At 41.4% G+C, this 17,187-nt stretch overlaps 1 protein-coding gene across 1 annotated transcript in view; it reads left to right on the top strand.

Annotated features, from left to right (window-relative positions):
• The window catches only part of LOC135740283 (glycogen debranching enzyme-like), a 32,227-nt gene that overhangs the window by 7,541 nt on the left and 7,499 nt on the right, over positions 1-17,187 (top strand). The window contains exons 9-23 of the mRNA XM_065258501.1: positions 191-288; positions 384-523; positions 623-810; positions 1,131-1,254; positions 1,453-1,616; positions 3,076-3,177; positions 3,621-3,776; positions 5,004-5,154; positions 7,341-7,465; positions 7,606-7,718; positions 8,110-8,244; positions 10,527-10,657; positions 10,754-10,890; positions 11,191-11,324; positions 11,403-11,578. Of these exons, the coding sequence (XP_065114573.1) occupies positions 191-288; positions 384-523; positions 623-810; positions 1,131-1,254; positions 1,453-1,616; positions 3,076-3,177; positions 3,621-3,776; positions 5,004-5,154; positions 7,341-7,465; positions 7,606-7,718; positions 8,110-8,244; positions 10,527-10,657; positions 10,754-10,890; positions 11,191-11,324; positions 11,403-11,578 (2,074 nt within the window). The remainder of the gene's footprint in view (positions 1-190; positions 289-383; positions 524-622; positions 811-1,130; positions 1,255-1,452; positions 1,617-3,075; positions 3,178-3,620; positions 3,777-5,003; positions 5,155-7,340; positions 7,466-7,605; positions 7,719-8,109; positions 8,245-10,526; positions 10,658-10,753; positions 10,891-11,190; positions 11,325-11,402; positions 11,579-17,187) is intronic.

Here is a 17,187-nt window from a genome sequence, read left to right as displayed (position 1 = left end):
GGTCCATGTAGGACTTTTTGCAAATATCAGTTCCCACTTGAATTCATTTTTATGAGAGATGAGCGACAGGATTGTAGGATTAAGAGCCATGATATATATTTATATATGCTTCATCTCATTTTTTATTTGTGCTATGTAAATAAATTTGCTTTGCCTGATTTGATCAATAGATATAATTTTCTTTTTTCAGGCTTTAAATTGTATTGTAGAAACGGTTCGCTATGAAAGGCTTTCCACCCATGGTCCGAAACTTGGACCCATCACCCGAATTAATCCTTTGGTGACAAGGTCAGAGTTATGATCTTTCACTCTGGTGTTTGGTTTTTTGTAAAATACACTGATGATGATGATGATGATTTCCAACATATTTTTTTCTGATTCAGATATTTTACCTTCCCATTTGAAGACATGTCTATGGATGAGGAAAAACAACTACTGCAGAATCCAAATGATGCTTGTCATTTGATCGCTCAAAACGGATGGGTCGTGGGAGACGACCCCCTTAGAAACTTTGCAGAGCCAGGTTAGCTTTTCACTTTCAACTGGACACGCATTACCCGTTGTGCATTTTCATCTCAAATGATCAAAGCAGAGGTTAAATGTTGGTTTATCTGTCTGTAAGGGTCTAATGTGTATCTCAGAAGAGAACTTGTTTGCTGGGGTGACAGTGTTAAACTTCGCTATGGTGACAAACCCGAGGACTGTCCGTACTTGTGGGCTCACATGAAGAAGTACACGGAGATCACAGCCAAGCATTTCTCTGGTGTGCGTCTGGATAACTGCCACTCCACACCCATTCATGTGGCTGAGGTACGCTATTACTTTCCACTGGATGTATTTAGGTCATCTGTTATTTAGTTACATTTTATCGATTTTTATTTTCAGAAAGTTTGGACTAACACATACTGGTGCCCAACTGTCAATATTTACCAGAATGTATTGGCTACAAAAACAGCAAACAAGATTCAATTTCACACAATTTTGTCTGTTTCTGTACATGTTCATTTATCTGTCTGTCTGTTTTTCTTTATCCTTCTCTCTATTTGCCTGTCTGTGTCTGCCTGCCTGTATCTCTGGTTGTCTTTTTGTCTCTTTCTCTGTTTGTCCGACCCTGCTGCTGTGTGTGGCAGTATATGTTGGCCGTAGCTCGTGAACACAGGCCTGATCTATACGTTGTGGCTGAGCTCTTTACGGGTAGCGAGGAACTGGACAATGTCTTTGTCACTAAGCTCGGCATTACCTCCCTTATCCGAGGTAAGAGGTATGAGAGGAGAAATAAAATCTGCCACAAAATGCAAAATTTTTTGTTGCATGGTTGCATTTTTTTAAATTTAGGCAAATTCATTTATAGGATTAAAAGATTAATCTTTTATAAAGTAAAATAATTGTATATTTTTTATATTTTATTATGCAGAAGATACTGTATGGCTGATTATTTGTTGTCATTATCAGAGGCCATGAGTGCAGGTGACAGCCGTGAGGAGGGGCGACTGGTGGATCGGTTCGGAGGTCAACCTGTAGGCTCTTTCATACAGCCAAACCTAAGACCTTTAGTGCCAACCATCGCTCATGCCATGCTTCTGGATGTGACCCATGACAATAAATGCCCCATTCAGGTCAGAAAAATGGGACTAATTTATCCTAATTTATAAAGGGATAGTTCACTATTTACTCCAAAAAAAACGTGATTATGCGATCGCAGGATTCAATGCATAATCAGCCAAAGTCTGCACATTTTTTTCAAATACGTAGTACTTTCACCACATAAATGACAGATTTCTAGGCACAAAATATGCGGGGCTTGCATGATTTCATAATCCCAGCATTTTTGTAGCAAAAAGTCACTTATATCTTAGTACAAAGTTGAAAAATGTTGCATTTACTTCACATAAGCACAGCCATGTCCCCTGTTGTCATGGGAACGTTATGAAGTGACGTAACTTTGTGACAGGAACATCATTGAAAAGCTACAAACAGTTTTTGCAAGTTCACACAATTTCATTGCATAAACTTGCATAAATATCAAGCATATTCCATCGCATTTTTTAAGAAAACGTGCCGCAAGATCAAGGATTTTTGCCCGTAACAATCACAAAAAACTTAGTGTTTTTCTGAAAGAACTGTAAAGAGCAGTAAATAATTTGTTTTTAATTTTATAATTTCATAAGTTTATAATTTTTAGGTTAACTATCCCTCTAAATCAGTAATTCTCAAAGTGTGGTAGTGGTCCGCGGACCACTAGTGGTCCGCCTAACCCCCCCAGTGGTCCGCCAAAAGAGGAGGCAAGTGTTTATACAATCGTCACTTATTTAAGTAGATTTATAATGCACTTGGAAAACTTAATGCACAGTTCTTGCCATTCTGTTATAATAACGTAAAAATGGATCGGTGGCTAAACCAAAGAGGAGTCAAAAGAAGGATCAAGCGTTCTGAAAGCAGCTAAAATCCACAGATCTATTAGTTTTGAAATCTAATAGTTTTCGTTTCATGTGTAAAATCCCTGTAATTTCAGTGATTTTGGACATTAAGGGGAATTTTTTTTCAGCATTTTATTTTTACCATAGTTACAACCATAGACTTCATATACCCACCACCTCAGTTTTAAACTAATGGCTCTTTGGAATGACATTAAGTGGGACCTAGGTTGTTACAGTATGTTTAATTGCAGTTTTTTTTTTCATATGTGCATTTTGATGTTCACATTAAGCTATAACTCATTTCACATTTACTTGTTCAAATGAAATAAAATTAATATAATAATTTCTGAACATAGCATTTGTGTTTTGACTTGAAACAGTTGCATATTAAACTTAAATTTAGCTTATCCTTCCTATTTTGTTGTTTTTTGGGGGCGTGTTAGAGTGGGACTCTGTTAGGTGGTCCTCAGAAAAAAATTGGAAGATAAAGTGGTCCTTGGGCTGAAAAAGTTTGAGAAACACTGCTCTAAATCTTAAGTGTTATGTTGTATTATAAATATGTTAGCACTGTTTTTACTGTACATTTCATTTCATTTCGATTGTATACTTTACATAATCAATTTTAAACTAAAGTCTTTCTGAACCTTATATCTTGTAGGTTCGTTCGGTGTATGATGCTTTACCCACTTCTGCTATCGTCTCTATGGCCTGTTGTGCCACAGGCAGCACTAGAGGATACGATGAGCTCATTCCTCATCAGGTAACAATGTGTAAAGTGACATCAGCTATATCTGAAACTGCCCAATGAGTCAACTGTAAAGAGACCGATTATATATGCACAGATACCCATTGTTCGTTTAACACTTTAATTGGTACCTAACCTTCAAAAATAATCTGCCTGTACTTACCCATCTAGAGCCGTTACTATGTTGGTCACTATTTATGTATAAACAAAAGCTGCTGTGGGAAACACGTTGAAGTGGAAAAAAAATCCTTTAGCATCCTGTTAATCCATCCCAGTTGCTCAACTGAGCCCACTAGTATAACATCTTCTGTATTGTGTATTTGTGATATAAATGTTACATTTAGCCAGAAAGAATACATTCCTGTGGGATTTTTGAAAAAGATGTTGTAGTTGCAACATCCACCAGTAGAGGATGTTAACTGGTAAAACCTCAAGCCCTCTTGTGTGTGTTTTCTCAGATTTCAGTAGTAAAAGAGGAGCGTCTGTACTCCAAATGGAACCCCAGTGCACTGCCCTCTTCTGTTGGTGAAGTGAACCTGCAAACTGGCATAATGGCAGGAAAACTGGCACTCAACAAACTCCACCAAGAGCTGGCAGAGAAGAGCTTTACTCAGGTCAGGGTAATCTTAAATAACCTGAAAGATATCAAATTCATTACATGTTTTTTTTTGTCCAAAATGAAATCACATTTCTCTTCAAGAATGGATTCAAAAGCCAAATATTTATAGAAAAATACTTTTTGATTTATATAATAACAAAGAATTGTCTTCCTCAAGGCACTCCGGTTTCCTTCCACAGTCCCAAAACATGCAGGTTAGGTGAATTGGTGATGCCAAACTTGTGTAGATCAACTTGTGTATAGATTAACCAGTTCTCACAATGAATATAGTCATAGATGCTGGAATGGAGTAAAAATGGAGTCTAATGTCTTAAGTATCATGTAAATAAATACCTGTGTGAATGTTAAGATACCTGTGGTATATATAAATGTGTATATAGTTTTGTTTTAAGGGGTTAAATGTCACCCTGGACCACAAAACCAGTCATAAGTATCTAAATAGCCAAAAATACATTGTATGGGTTAAAAATCAGTAGGATATTTAGTATATTTAAGGGGACATTTCGCAAGAGTTTTTTAAGATGTCAAATAATATTTGGTGTCTCCAGAGTATGTATGTGAAGTTCTAGCTCAAAATACCATATAGATAATTTATTATAGCATGTAAAAATTGCCACTTTGTAGGTGTGAGCAAAAATTAGTCATTTTTGGGTGTGTCCTTTAAAATGCAAATGAGCTGATCGCTGCACTAAATGGCAGTGATGTGGTTGGATAGTGCAGATTAAGGGGTGGTATTATCCCCTTCTGACATCACAGGGGGAGCCAAATTTCAATTACTTATTTTTTCCATGCTTGCAGAAAATGGTTTTATCAAAACTAAGTTACTGGGTTGATCTTTTTCACATTTTCTTGGTTGATAAAAGCACTGGGGACCCAATTATAGCACCTAAACATGGAAAAAGACAAATGTCCCCTTTAAGATCCTGTTCCATTAATATATTTTTTATATTTCATGCCACAAATATATACTAAGAGTTATTTAGCTTTTGTAATATGTGTTGTTAATGTGTTTGTCTTTAAAGGCGATTTCTCAATATTTTTATATGTAACACCATCAGATTCCAGATTTTCAAATAGTTGAATCTCGATCAAGTATTGTCCAGTCCTAACAAACCATACATCATTGGAAAGCTTATTTATTAGCAAATAATTAACAACTAATTGACAGTTATGACTGGATTTTGTGGTTCAGGGTCAAATATGTTCATTATATGTGTTACAGGTTTATGTCGATCAACTAGATGAAGACACAGTGGCTATAACCAGGCACTGCCCCAGCACACATCAGTCTGTTGTGACAGTGGCTCGTACGGCATTTAAAAACCCTGACACACACCAGTACAAAAAACATCTGGCACCAATGTATATTCCAGGTACAAACATAGCGCTTTAGAGCTCTTTGTCGGTTTATTGCTCACTGATCTGTGTCTTTCTGAACTGAAGTCTTTCTTTGTTCAGTCTAGAAGAAATTATGTTTTTTGAGGAAAACATTGCAGGATTTTTCTCATTTTAATGGACTGTAATAGAGCCCAACATTTAATACTTAACTCAACACTTAACAGTTTTTTTCAACGGAGTTTCAAAGGACTCTAAATGATCCCAAACGAGGCATAAGGGTCTTATCTAGCAAAACGATTGTCATTTTTGACAATAAAAATAACAAATATACACTTTTAAAGCACAACTTCTCGTCTAGATCTGGTCCAGCGCGACCTAACGTAAATGCGTAGTGACGTAGGGAGGTCACGTGTTACATATATAAAATGCACATTTGCGGACCATTGTAAACAATAAACTGACACAAAGACATTAATTAGTATCAGTTGACATACAACAACGTAGGAACGGTCCTCTTTCAACACACCTGTAAACACTGGGGCGGAGTTTCGCGTTCGTCCTCTGTGACCTCTTGACGTATTGCGTGGGGTCACGCTGACGCATCACGACCGGATCTGGATGAGAAGTTGTGCTTTAAAAGTGTATATTTGTTATTTTTATTGTCAAAAATGACAATCGTTTTGCTAGATAAGACCCTTATGCCTCGTTTGGGATCATTTAGAGTCATTTGAAACTCCGTTGAAAAAAACTGTTACGTGTTGAGTTAAGTGTTAATTGTTGGTGTCTATTAAAGTCCATTAAAATGAGAAAAGTCCTGCAATGTTTTCCTCAAAAAACATAATTTCTTCTCGACTGAACAAAGAAAGACATTTGTGATGACATGGTGGTGAGTAAATTATCTGGATTTTTTTTTAAGAAAATGGAATATTCCTTTAAGTTACCACTGCAATCACACTTATAGAGTCACACCTGTGACCTCATATTTTTTACGAGATACTTAAAATCTGTATCTTCGTCTGATACAGGCTCAACCAAAGTTCGGTTTACACACACATAGAGCTACTGAACTGAACTGTTCTGAGAAACAGCCAATCAGAGCAGAGCTAAACATTATTACTCATGACCCTTTCAAAAAAAGTAATAATCAGTGGCGGCCGGTGACTTCTTTTTCTTGGGCGCTCGATGCAAAGCTCGTCACATGTATGTAGCCCGTCAGTGTGGTTCCTTATTTCAAAATGTGTGTTCTGCGCGTCGAGCGATCCTGTGTGCATCACGTGTCTTGTCAAAATAAGTGCCTGCTGCAGACGCCTCTAAAGGGTTTATGATAAAAGAGACGGTCATGTTTGCCAGATACTCGCATAATCTCATGCGTAATCGGAGTTTAGTGTTAAGGGAGTGTCTTGCGTGTATTTTGTGAACGTGAGCATCTCTTTTATCATAAACGATTGTGACGCATGTGCAGCAGGCACTTATTTTGACAAAACACATGATGCACATCGTACACATGACGCAACAAACACATATTTTGAAAACACGAGCAATACACATGACACTCCGAACACTTATTTTGAATTTGCGCCCCTCGGATGAGCAGTCACGAGCCGCCACTGGTAATAATAGACCATTTCATTCTAAGGGAAAATCTTAGGGACATATAAAAATGTTTATGAATCATTTTTGCACTTAAAAAGCCACACACCCTCTATGTAGCTATCTGAGAACAATTTAGCATATTATTTTAATGTATTCTTAGGCACCTTTTAAAAAATGTAAACTTTGTCATTTACTCACCCTCAGGCTTTGATGGCATGCAAAAGGATTTAATTCTGGCAATTTAATGTTTTGAGGACATCGGGGTCCTTTAACATAACATAGAGTCCATGTTTTAGGGTGTTTTTACTATTGGTTAAGGAAATTTCCAGCACACTTTTAAAAATACCACTTAACCATTGCAAAATCACCGTAATGCTTGCATTTAATTATGTATTTCTTCATTTACAAGGAAGATACACATAAACATATACATTGCTAAAAAATACAGGCCTATTTGTTGGCAAAGTAATCATAAATCTAAATTAGTGGCCTGTCTAGACCAGCAGGGAAAACTGTTGCACCTGTATAATGTTGCATATTGTGTTACATACAGTTGTATTCCAAGAATGGGTGCTGTTTTTGAACCCTGCCTAACATTTTGTATAAAACCTGTTGTTCGGTTGTGCAGGTAAAATCCATGAGGTGATTTTAGAGGCGAGAATGGTGGAGAGAAACGCTGAGTCATTTGTGCAAGATGAGAAGTTCATTAATGGCATGCAGAAGTGCACGGTTGAAATCCGTGAACACATAAAGGTAATACGATACTACAGCATGACATAAAGGAGGGGTGGATAATTTTTACGATGTACATGTACAGAAAAACCTGTTGTGTGAGAATTCAGGCAGATTGTTATTGTTAGTTTTAGATGTTATGTGTTTGTTTTCCCCTGTAGGTAAAGGACAGTGAAATAGTTAAACGTGGAAACGCGACCACAAAGGGCCGCAACGAGTTTGTTGAAGAGATTTTGTTTGAAAAGCTCACCCCCGGTAGTGTTATAGCATTCAGGTAAAAACACCCATACACACCAAGTGAAATTAATCCCAAATCCCATTATGTTATATGATAAATTCCTATATAATGAGTTGCACTGTTCATTCATCATAACTTTGAACCCTACATTTTCTTGACTTGTCAGTTGACTTTGTATAAAACCCTATACAGAGATAATACTTTTATATTTTTTTTTAAATACTATAAGAAACAAAATACTAATTAAATGTGGGCAGTTGCTGTATTGAATATTACATTTTCATGTATGCATTCAGCAGACACTTTTATTCAAATAAACTTATAGTTCATTACATTTTTTTTCTGCTAATCGAACCCAATGCTGACTCAATGCTTTACCAATTAAGCTACAGGAGTGCTTACATAATACATCTGTCTGATCCCATAGGGTGAGTCTTGATCCAAATTCTCAGAACATGGTCGGCTTTCTGCGAACTCAACTGTCACAATTTAACCGGACCTACAAGCATGGCAGTCTCACTGACTGTAATGTTCCTGAGATCCTCAAGATACCATTAGGATTGTGAGTCATCTTTACTGTACTTTTTCTAGTTAAACCATGCTTAAGTTATTATTAAAAGCTAAATCCACACTTTATTATAAGGGACCTGTTTACACCTGGTTTTAAGATCCATCTCAACCAGATCAGTGGTCAGGTGAGACTAGGGTTGCCAACTTCTTACTCTGAAATACGGGAAGATGATCTGCAGCAGCAGTGTGGATATGGTTTTGTGCATACAGTGTATTTAAGACATTTGTCAAAATGATAACTAATCTTCTAATTAAATATTAATTTATAACTCTTGTGCCTTGGCAACATATGGTAGTTTTATAAATAGTTTTTAGGTACTTTTAACACAGTCCCTTAATTGTGTCAGGGTTGGCAAGACAAAAACCCAAGGGCAGACGGATGTAACAAAAAACACTGATGACTTTAATAAAGAGACAAAAACAGAAAAAACAAAACCCACGAGGGGGCAAAACATCACAAATACAAGATAACAAAAACACTAACTAAACTAGAATGACTTACAAACAAACTCTACTAAATAACAATAAACTAGACAGGATACTTTCAGCACAGGATACTCACAACAAGAAATACAACACACAAGCAAAGAACATCAAGCACAAGGACTTTAAATAGGGACAAAATAAATTACATACACCTGGAAATCATTACGAGTAAGGGATCGGGGAAAAAGTGACGAGACCCGGGAAATGCTTGGTCAGAGTAAAACACAACTAAAACCACACATTTCCCACATAGAACATGGTACTGCCAGGACCCCGAACACAAAGACTAGATATAATAAAAGACATGATTCTGACGGATCCTGACAAATTGAACCATTACCTTTAAAGGATTAGTCCATTTTCTTAAAAAAAATCCAGATAATTTACTCACCACCATGTCATCCAAAATGTTGATGTCTTTCTTTGTTCAGTCGAGAAGAAATTATGTTTGTTGAGGAAAACATCCCAGGATTTTTCTCATTTTAATGGACTTCAATGGACCCCAACACTTAACAGTTTTAATGCAGTTTAAAATTGCAGTTTCAAAGGACTCTAAATGATCCCAAACGAGGCATAAGGGTCATATCTAGCAAAATGATTGTCATCTTTAGCAAAAAAAAGCACTTTTAAACCACAACTTCTCGTCTATCTCCGGTCATGTGACGCGCCAGCGCGACCTCACATAATACGTCATCACGTCAATAGGTCACGAATGACGTGTGCGAAACTACGCCCCAGTGTTTACAAGTGTGGAGAAAGAGGACCATTACGACGTTGTTGTATGTTAAATGATACTTATTAATGTCTTTGTGTCAGTTTATTGTTTAAAATGGTCCGCAAATGTGCGTTTCATATATGTAACACGTGACCTTTCCACAGCATTACGCAATTACGTGAGGTCGCGCTGGCGCGTCACACAGCTGGAGGAAGAAGTGAAGTTGTGGTTTAAAAGTACATATTTTTTCGCTAGATAAGACCCTTATACCTCGTTTGGGATCGTTTCGAGTCCTGCGATTTTAAACTGTATTTAAGTGTTGGGGTCCATTAAAGACCATTAAAATGAGAAAAATCCTGGAATGTTTTCTTCAAAAAACATAATATCCTCTTGACTGAAAAAAGAAAGACATCAACTTTTTGGATGACATGGTGGTGAGTAAATTATCAGGATTTTTTTTAAGAAAATGGACTAATCTTTTAATATATGTCTGAGACAAAACATTTGTGACTCCCGCACTAAGGGTCAAAAAAGATTCACGTTAATCTTACGTGTGATAAAACTAAACTAACATAGATTCTGTAAGCTGCAACATCAAAAACTAATTAAAACACACAAACTGAGCTTTTGTAGCAGTCAAAAACCGGGACACTGGACTTCCCGTACGAGACAAATAAATTAGGCAAAAAAATGGGACGTCCCGGCTAATACGGGACAGCTGGCAACCCTAGGTGAGACACATCTGTATTTACACTTTGTAGTCTTTGTATTTTGAGGGGAAGCTCTAAGATTTATATTTCTGCATTTGGCAAATTTTGCATCTTATCTGTATTTGGATTCTCTGGGAATTTTACCCATGCTTGTCATAATCCACCAGTTGAGTATTAGCAAAGCTTTCAGTTTTACAAATGAATTCATTACATTATAATGGATGCCATGGTGTTACAGCATATTCATAAAGCGAAAGAAAAAAATTGCAAAGCGTGATATTTTAGCGATTTTCATTCCGGGTGTAAATGGGCTCATGTTGGGTCAGGTCAGTTACTGAAGCTTTATTTTAAACTATCTGACAGATTAATGTCCAAACTGACTTTGACCGATCTGAACGTGGTGTTGTTTCGCTGTGAGGCTGAGGAACAGGAAGATGGAAGTGGCTGCTATAATATTCCATCCTGGAAGCCTTTAAAGTACGGAGGCTTACAAGGTATAAAATACCCCCTTAGGGCCTTGCCCATAACAGGTTTTGGGTTACTGTGTGTCAAAGGTCATGTGATTGCTTGCAAACCTCATTCTGTCATAGGTTTTATGTCTGTATTGTCTGAGATTCGCCCCAAAAATGACCTCGGACATCCGTTCTGTGAAAATCTCAGACAAGGGGATTGGATGATCGATTATGTGAGCGCTCGCTTGATTAATAAAGGTGGAGCCTTGCTCGAGGTAAGAAAAAAATCTCTATTTCTCTTACACTTCTTCTTTCCACTTAAAAATTTTCCAGCTCCCCTAGAGTTAAACATTATATTCTTACCGTTTTGGATCCATTCAGCTGATCTCCGAGGTCTGGTGCTACCACTTTTAGCATAGCTTAGCACAATGCATTGAATCTGATTAGACCATTAGCATTGCGCTAAAAAATAACCAAAGAGTTTCGATATTTTTCCTATTTAAAACTTGACTCTTCTGTAGTTACATTGTGTACTACAATTTTAATTTTTTTGTTTTTCATTTTCTTTTCTACAGGTGGGAAAGTGGTTCAGTGCCATATTTACGTATCTCAAACATATTCCACGCTATCTTGTGCCACGTTACTTTGATGCCATCATCCTTGGCGCCTATGCCACAGCTGTAGATGCTGCACTCAAACAAATGTCCAGGTTTGATTTGTTTTTATGATCAGTTGTATTGTAAGTGATTGGTAAGTGTTTCTTAAATGTGTTTTTTTTTAACGGCAGCTTTGTTCAGAACGGCTCGACCCTGGTCAAGCAGTTGGCACTGGGATCGGTTCAGATGTGTGGGGTGGGTCGCGTGCCAGCCCTGCCCCCCCTTTCCCTTACACTGAAAGACGTCCCGGTTCGCATCAATCCTGAGACTAATCAAGAGGAGCAGTGTTGTGTTTCCATTGCCGCAGGTCGGATTCACGAACTTTATTTGCTTATATTTATATGATAAGACTATAGGGAGATTTCTTGTATATGTAAATGGTAAATAATAATTCCACTTCCACTTTCCTAAACCTGCAATAGACATTAAAACAATGACTATAAACATTAAAAAGTGAAATATAAAGCAGCACTGCCACAGATCTTAGCTTTTGTTTTCCACTAAAATATGCAAATGTTCCTAAAACAAGTAAGTTCATCTGAGGTAGTAAAATGCCAAAAATTATTTTCTGATACTTGGTTTGTACTTAAACCTAAAAACATTAAAACAAATACAATGAATGTCCCTCAGTATTATAAAGATGCATACACTGTGTAAATTTTAAGTATCTTACATTTTAAAATGTAATATATACCAGTTATTATAGTGGTTATGAAGATTTGCTTTGCATTTAGATTTGCTTATTGATTATAAGTATTGTTATATGGATATATTAATTATCCAGTAAAATAGGCTAAGAAAACACGGTCTAAATTTAGATGATGATTTCAGAGTCATGTGAATAAAAAGGAATTATATGAATGTCAGACAAAAATTTGAAGAGTCATTGTTTACTAATAGTTTTGCCAAAGGGGAGAAACCGCAGGTTATCGTAGTTCAAATCTATTTACTGTCGTCACAGCACTTACAATGACGCCTGAGATTAATACTCGGATATTTGAACGGGTAGATGATAGATGTACAGATAAAAGAACAAGGAAAGGTACACAGACAAGACAATTTAAGAATGATCTCATAGCCATGATTGCATTTGAAGTTTAATATCAAATATTTCAATTCAAATATATCACAATTAAAATGGAGATTCAAAAAAATTCAGCGTTTTTTTTTATCATACAAAGTGGGCCAATGCTAAACCGGTTTAAATCTGATTAAAGGCAAAACGTCTCGGTTACGGATGTAACCCTCGTTCCCTGAAGGAGGGAACGGAGACGTCACGTCGTGACCGACGAATTGGGAACTCGCTTAGAGAGACCAATCTGCTTCGTATACTACTAAAACGCCAATGAACTTGGCATTGAGATATTTGCATAATGCTGGCGCCGCCCCGCCAGGTGCCTTTATAAGCAGCAGGTGCAAATAGGGAAATTAGCTTCTTTTCGCTGAGAAAGCCGGGAAAATGAGACCGGCCGATAAACAGCAGGTGGCAGCACCTGTGGCGACGGGACGTGACGTCTCCGTTCCCTCCTTCAGGGAACGAGGGTTACATCCGTAACCGAGACGTTCCCTTTCAGTCGGTCACTACGACGTCACGTCGTGACCGACGAATTGGGAATCCCTACCAAAACGCCACTAGGGGCTGACCTCTTCGAGTGTCTGCGTAAAGCCCTCCGGTTCCACTTAAGGAGGAGGAGATAGGTTTTAAGGCAGAAGGCCGGGCACTAGATGTTCCTTTAACCCCACAGAAGTGCCAGCGACTGGGAAGCGCCCTACCTGAGCGGGATAGGAACGCTGCGGAAGCCACCGCCCGTCTTAAGGGCTAATGGTGGGCGAAGTCAACCGTAGTTGAGGAATAAAGACAGCCGTGGCTGTGTAAGCAAAGCAGTGCTCTGCTAAGGGAAACGTGGGCTGGTAGGATTAACCCCACGGAAAAATACTCACAAAGGAACCCGGTGGGACACAATGTGGAGCCCGAGCCAGACACGTAGGTTCGCGAGGATACAGCTAGTGAAAGGCTGACAGCCAATGCTCCGCAACAAAGGCTGCCAAGGCAGCGGAGGAAGAACAATTCAAACCATTACGCATTTTTGTTCTGAAGGCCTTCCATACTGACACAGTTATGAAGCATCAGTTGGAGGCTGCAAGCCGACCTGCGAGACTGCTCTCCGTGCTCCCCCTGATGAGGAAAGAACACGAGAGGATACAGGCTCGATACGAACACTGTAAAATCTAGTGAACGTATTAGGTGTCGCCCAACCAGCAGCTCTACAGATGTCTGTTAGCGAGGAACCACGAGCTAAAGCCCAAGATGAGGCAACACTCCGTGTGGAGTGCGCTCTTAAATTAAAGGGGCAAGGAATACCCTGAAGATTATAAGCCAGGGCGATAGTATCAACTATCCAATGAGACATCCTCTGCTTAGTGACAGCTTTCCCTTTCTGCTGGCCACCATAACAAACAAAGAGCTGGTCTGAGGTCCTGAGGCTTTGCGTGCGATCCACGTAGAGTCGCAGTGCGCGTACGGGGCACAACAAAGCCATGGTTGGGTCTGCGTCCTCCGGGGGCAGCGCTTGCAAGCTCACCACCTTATCTCTGAAGGGAGTGGTGGGAACTTTGGGCACGTAGCCTGGTCTGGGTCTCAGTGAGACAGCAGGACCAAACTAAAAGCACGAATCGTCAACAGAGAATGCATGTAAATCCCCTACTCTCTTCATGGAGGCCAATGCTATCAGGGTCAGAGTTTTCATTGATAAAAACATCAGACTCGTAGACTGCAAAGGCTCAAAAGGGAGACCTGAAGGCTTCAGCACCATGGACAGGTCTCAGGAGGAAAGAGGGAGGGCGCGAGGGGTTTAGCCTGCGAGCGCCTCTTAAAATGAAATAATTAAATCATGCCGGCCAACTGATCTGCCGTTGATAAGAGAGTGATGAGCAGAAATAGCGGCGATATCAACTTTAATGGCGGAGGGACAGCCTACCATCTAACCTATGTTAAAGATATAAAAGCACAATGTTAATGGGCATTCTCTGGGGTCCTCGCGTTGCGAAGAGCACCGGGTGACGAAAAAGGTTTCTTTAAGCGCGTAAGCCCGTCTTGTGGACGGTGCTCAAAAACCGCGTCGATGGTGTTAGATACCGCTTGCGATAAATCACCTAAACCTTGCGCGCGCTCAACGACCATACATGGAAATCCCACAGGTCGGGGCGCGGGTGCCATAATGTGCCCCTTCCTAAAGAAAGAAAGTCTTTCCTCAGGGGAAATCGTCAGGGAGGGGCTGTCGCGAGGAGCATTAACTCTGAAAACCAATCCAGTACGGGGCGACTAATAAAAGGCTCTCCTCGTCCTGCCTGACTTTGCACAGTGTCTGCGCAATAAAGCTCACTGGAAGGAATGCGTATTTACGCACCCCCCGCGGCCAGCTGTGTGCCAACGCATCCACGCCGAGGCTGCCCTCGGTTAGTGAATAAAATAGGCGACAGTGGGTATCGTCCGGCGACGCAAACAGATCTATCTACGCACAACCGAACCTCTTCCAAATTAGCTGGACCGTCTGGAGGTGGAGTCGCCACTCGCCGGGGGCGCAGCTCGGGAAGCGCGTCTGCCGCTGTATTGAGCGAACCCGGGATGTAAATGGCACGAAGGGACCTCAGATGCTTCTGACTCCAAAGGAGGAGATGACGAGCGAGATGCGACAGGTGACGAGAGCGCAAAACCGCCTTAACGGTAAATAACGCAACAGTCGCAATGTTATTGGTGTCGGCTAATACATCCTTCCCTCGCATCTCCATAGCGGAGCGTACAAGTCCCAGATATACAGCGCACCGCTCGCGGCAGTTGGGGTGCTATGCACACCCCTGAGACTGCAAGCCCGTCATACGTGGCTGATCATCCCGTGCTGAGGGCATTGCAATATACAGAATGCCAGGAGACCCCTCAGGGGCATATCTTCTATCGGAAATGCCGGGTCTACCACAGGGAAAAATTTAAATGACACGCAGGTGCAATGTTTACACGGTGTATGTCGGTGTGCCACGCTCTCCTCGAGACTCGATCGTAAGCCAATGCTGAAGCGGTCTCATATGAAGCAGCTCGGGCGGCGTCACAACCGCAGCATGCTGTCATATGTCCAGGAGCTTCTGAAATTGTTTCAGAGGGACCGCGTACTTCCCTCAAATTAAACCGAGGCAAGTCAAAACTGACTGGTTGCGCGCTCTTGTTAAACACGTCAATTAGTCGACCGAGTCTTATTTCCATACTGAGAAAAAGGATCCTCTGCACGGGGCAAAGTTGCTCTTTCCCAGTCGACCTGAAGACTTAAACGAGCGAGATGCCAAAGCATTAACTCTCTGTGTTCGCGCACGTCTGCCAAGAACGGGCTATTATAAGTCGACGTAGAAAAAAGCAGAATGCGAACAACGCTCTCTCTCTGACATTTTAATGCCGTGACTAGCACATGGAGACACGGAGAGAGAGAGACAGCTCGAATGGTGTACTTCGTATTAATATGCCCACCCCACGACGCAGAGCGAAAAACGGTCTAAAGCGAGGGGAGATGGACACATAAAGTACACGTCTACAGGTCTAAGGCTGCAAACCGATCTGAATATTGAAATACGAGCCTCGGCGTTATCATCCAAAAAGAACACCTTCGTAGAGCCGGTGCGTAAATCAAATCGATCGTAACCCGCCGCGTATTTTGGGTACTATGAGATAAAGGCTGGAAAAACCCTATCATCATCATCTCGGTAAGAGGGACCGGCTCGAACATCCTTCGCCAACAGGATATCGACTTTTGCACGCAGTACATGTGCATCGGACGCTTTCACTACAGTGAAACGAAAGCCCGAAATTTTGGGGTGTGCCGGATTCGTAACCGAGGCGGATCGTGCGTAAAACCCAACGAAACGGGCTGGGAACTGAAGCCAAGCACCCAGGCACCGTACGAGGAGAAATAACGACACTACCGAAGTACCCGCGGTGGGGCAGCGAAGCGAGACAGGTGGGACTGCCGGTGCGTCTGCTGTGACAGCATAAACATCTACAGTATGTGTGTGTGACACTGACCTGAACCCGCTGAGGGTGACGGTCGTCTGGTCTCCTCTGCGGAGAGCGCAGACTCCGATAAGGGTGCTGGTGGTCCGGTCTCCTCAGCGGAGAGCTCGGACTCCTCAGGTCACCCGCTGGCGATAGAGGAGAGGTAGGGTGAGCTGGTGTGTGCCCGCTCACGGCTCTCTCGATCCTCTGGAGACCTGGAGAGGGAAGAGGAATGCACTCTATGTGTGGTTAGTGGGTACCGGCTAAACAGCCGGTGGAACATATGCAAACCAAGGATTTTCCACCCGACCCTCTATCGGGGGAAGGAGCTCCATCTCCTGAAGAGTGATCCTCTGCCAATCCGGGTCGCCCTTCACTGGCCACTTAAACTCCCGATTTTCACGGGAAGCGGCTAAGCGGGCGGGGCGAGCTGCTGACGACCGGTTCCCCTGCGCTGCCGAGATGGGGTCCGAGGAGGGGAACGGAGGTGGTCGCCGCAGGACGCCGACGGCGAGAGGCAGACTGAGGAGCCGGCGTGGTGGACCAAGGGCAGCTCTGTTCCGCCGGGGCATGACCTAGGAGATCGCCTCAGTCTGTGCAGCGGAGCTGTACGACTCCCCTGGCTCGCCGAAGAGGCCGGTCTGTGAGACAGGAGCATTCAAGTTGTTCTCGTCTGCGTCCGTCATGTCAGCCAGACACAGCCAAAGGTGGCGATCTTGAACCACTGAGGTGGACATCGCACGACTGAAGGTCGCGGCCTCCCTGGTAAATCCTTTGTGAGCCTGCAGCAACGTTATTACGTGCAGGGCTGAAGCCGCCTCTCCGGCATGCCTGATGGGCAGCGTCCGTAACCGGACGACTGTCTACAAACACGGGAGGGA

Source organism: Paramisgurnus dabryanus, chromosome 22, assembly GCF_030506205.2.
Source record: "Paramisgurnus dabryanus chromosome 22, PD_genome_1.1, whole genome shotgun sequence".
Taxonomy (NCBI): Eukaryota; Metazoa; Chordata; class Actinopteri; order Cypriniformes; family Cobitidae; genus Paramisgurnus; species Paramisgurnus dabryanus.
This window is presented reverse-complemented; position numbering and strand designations above follow the sequence as displayed.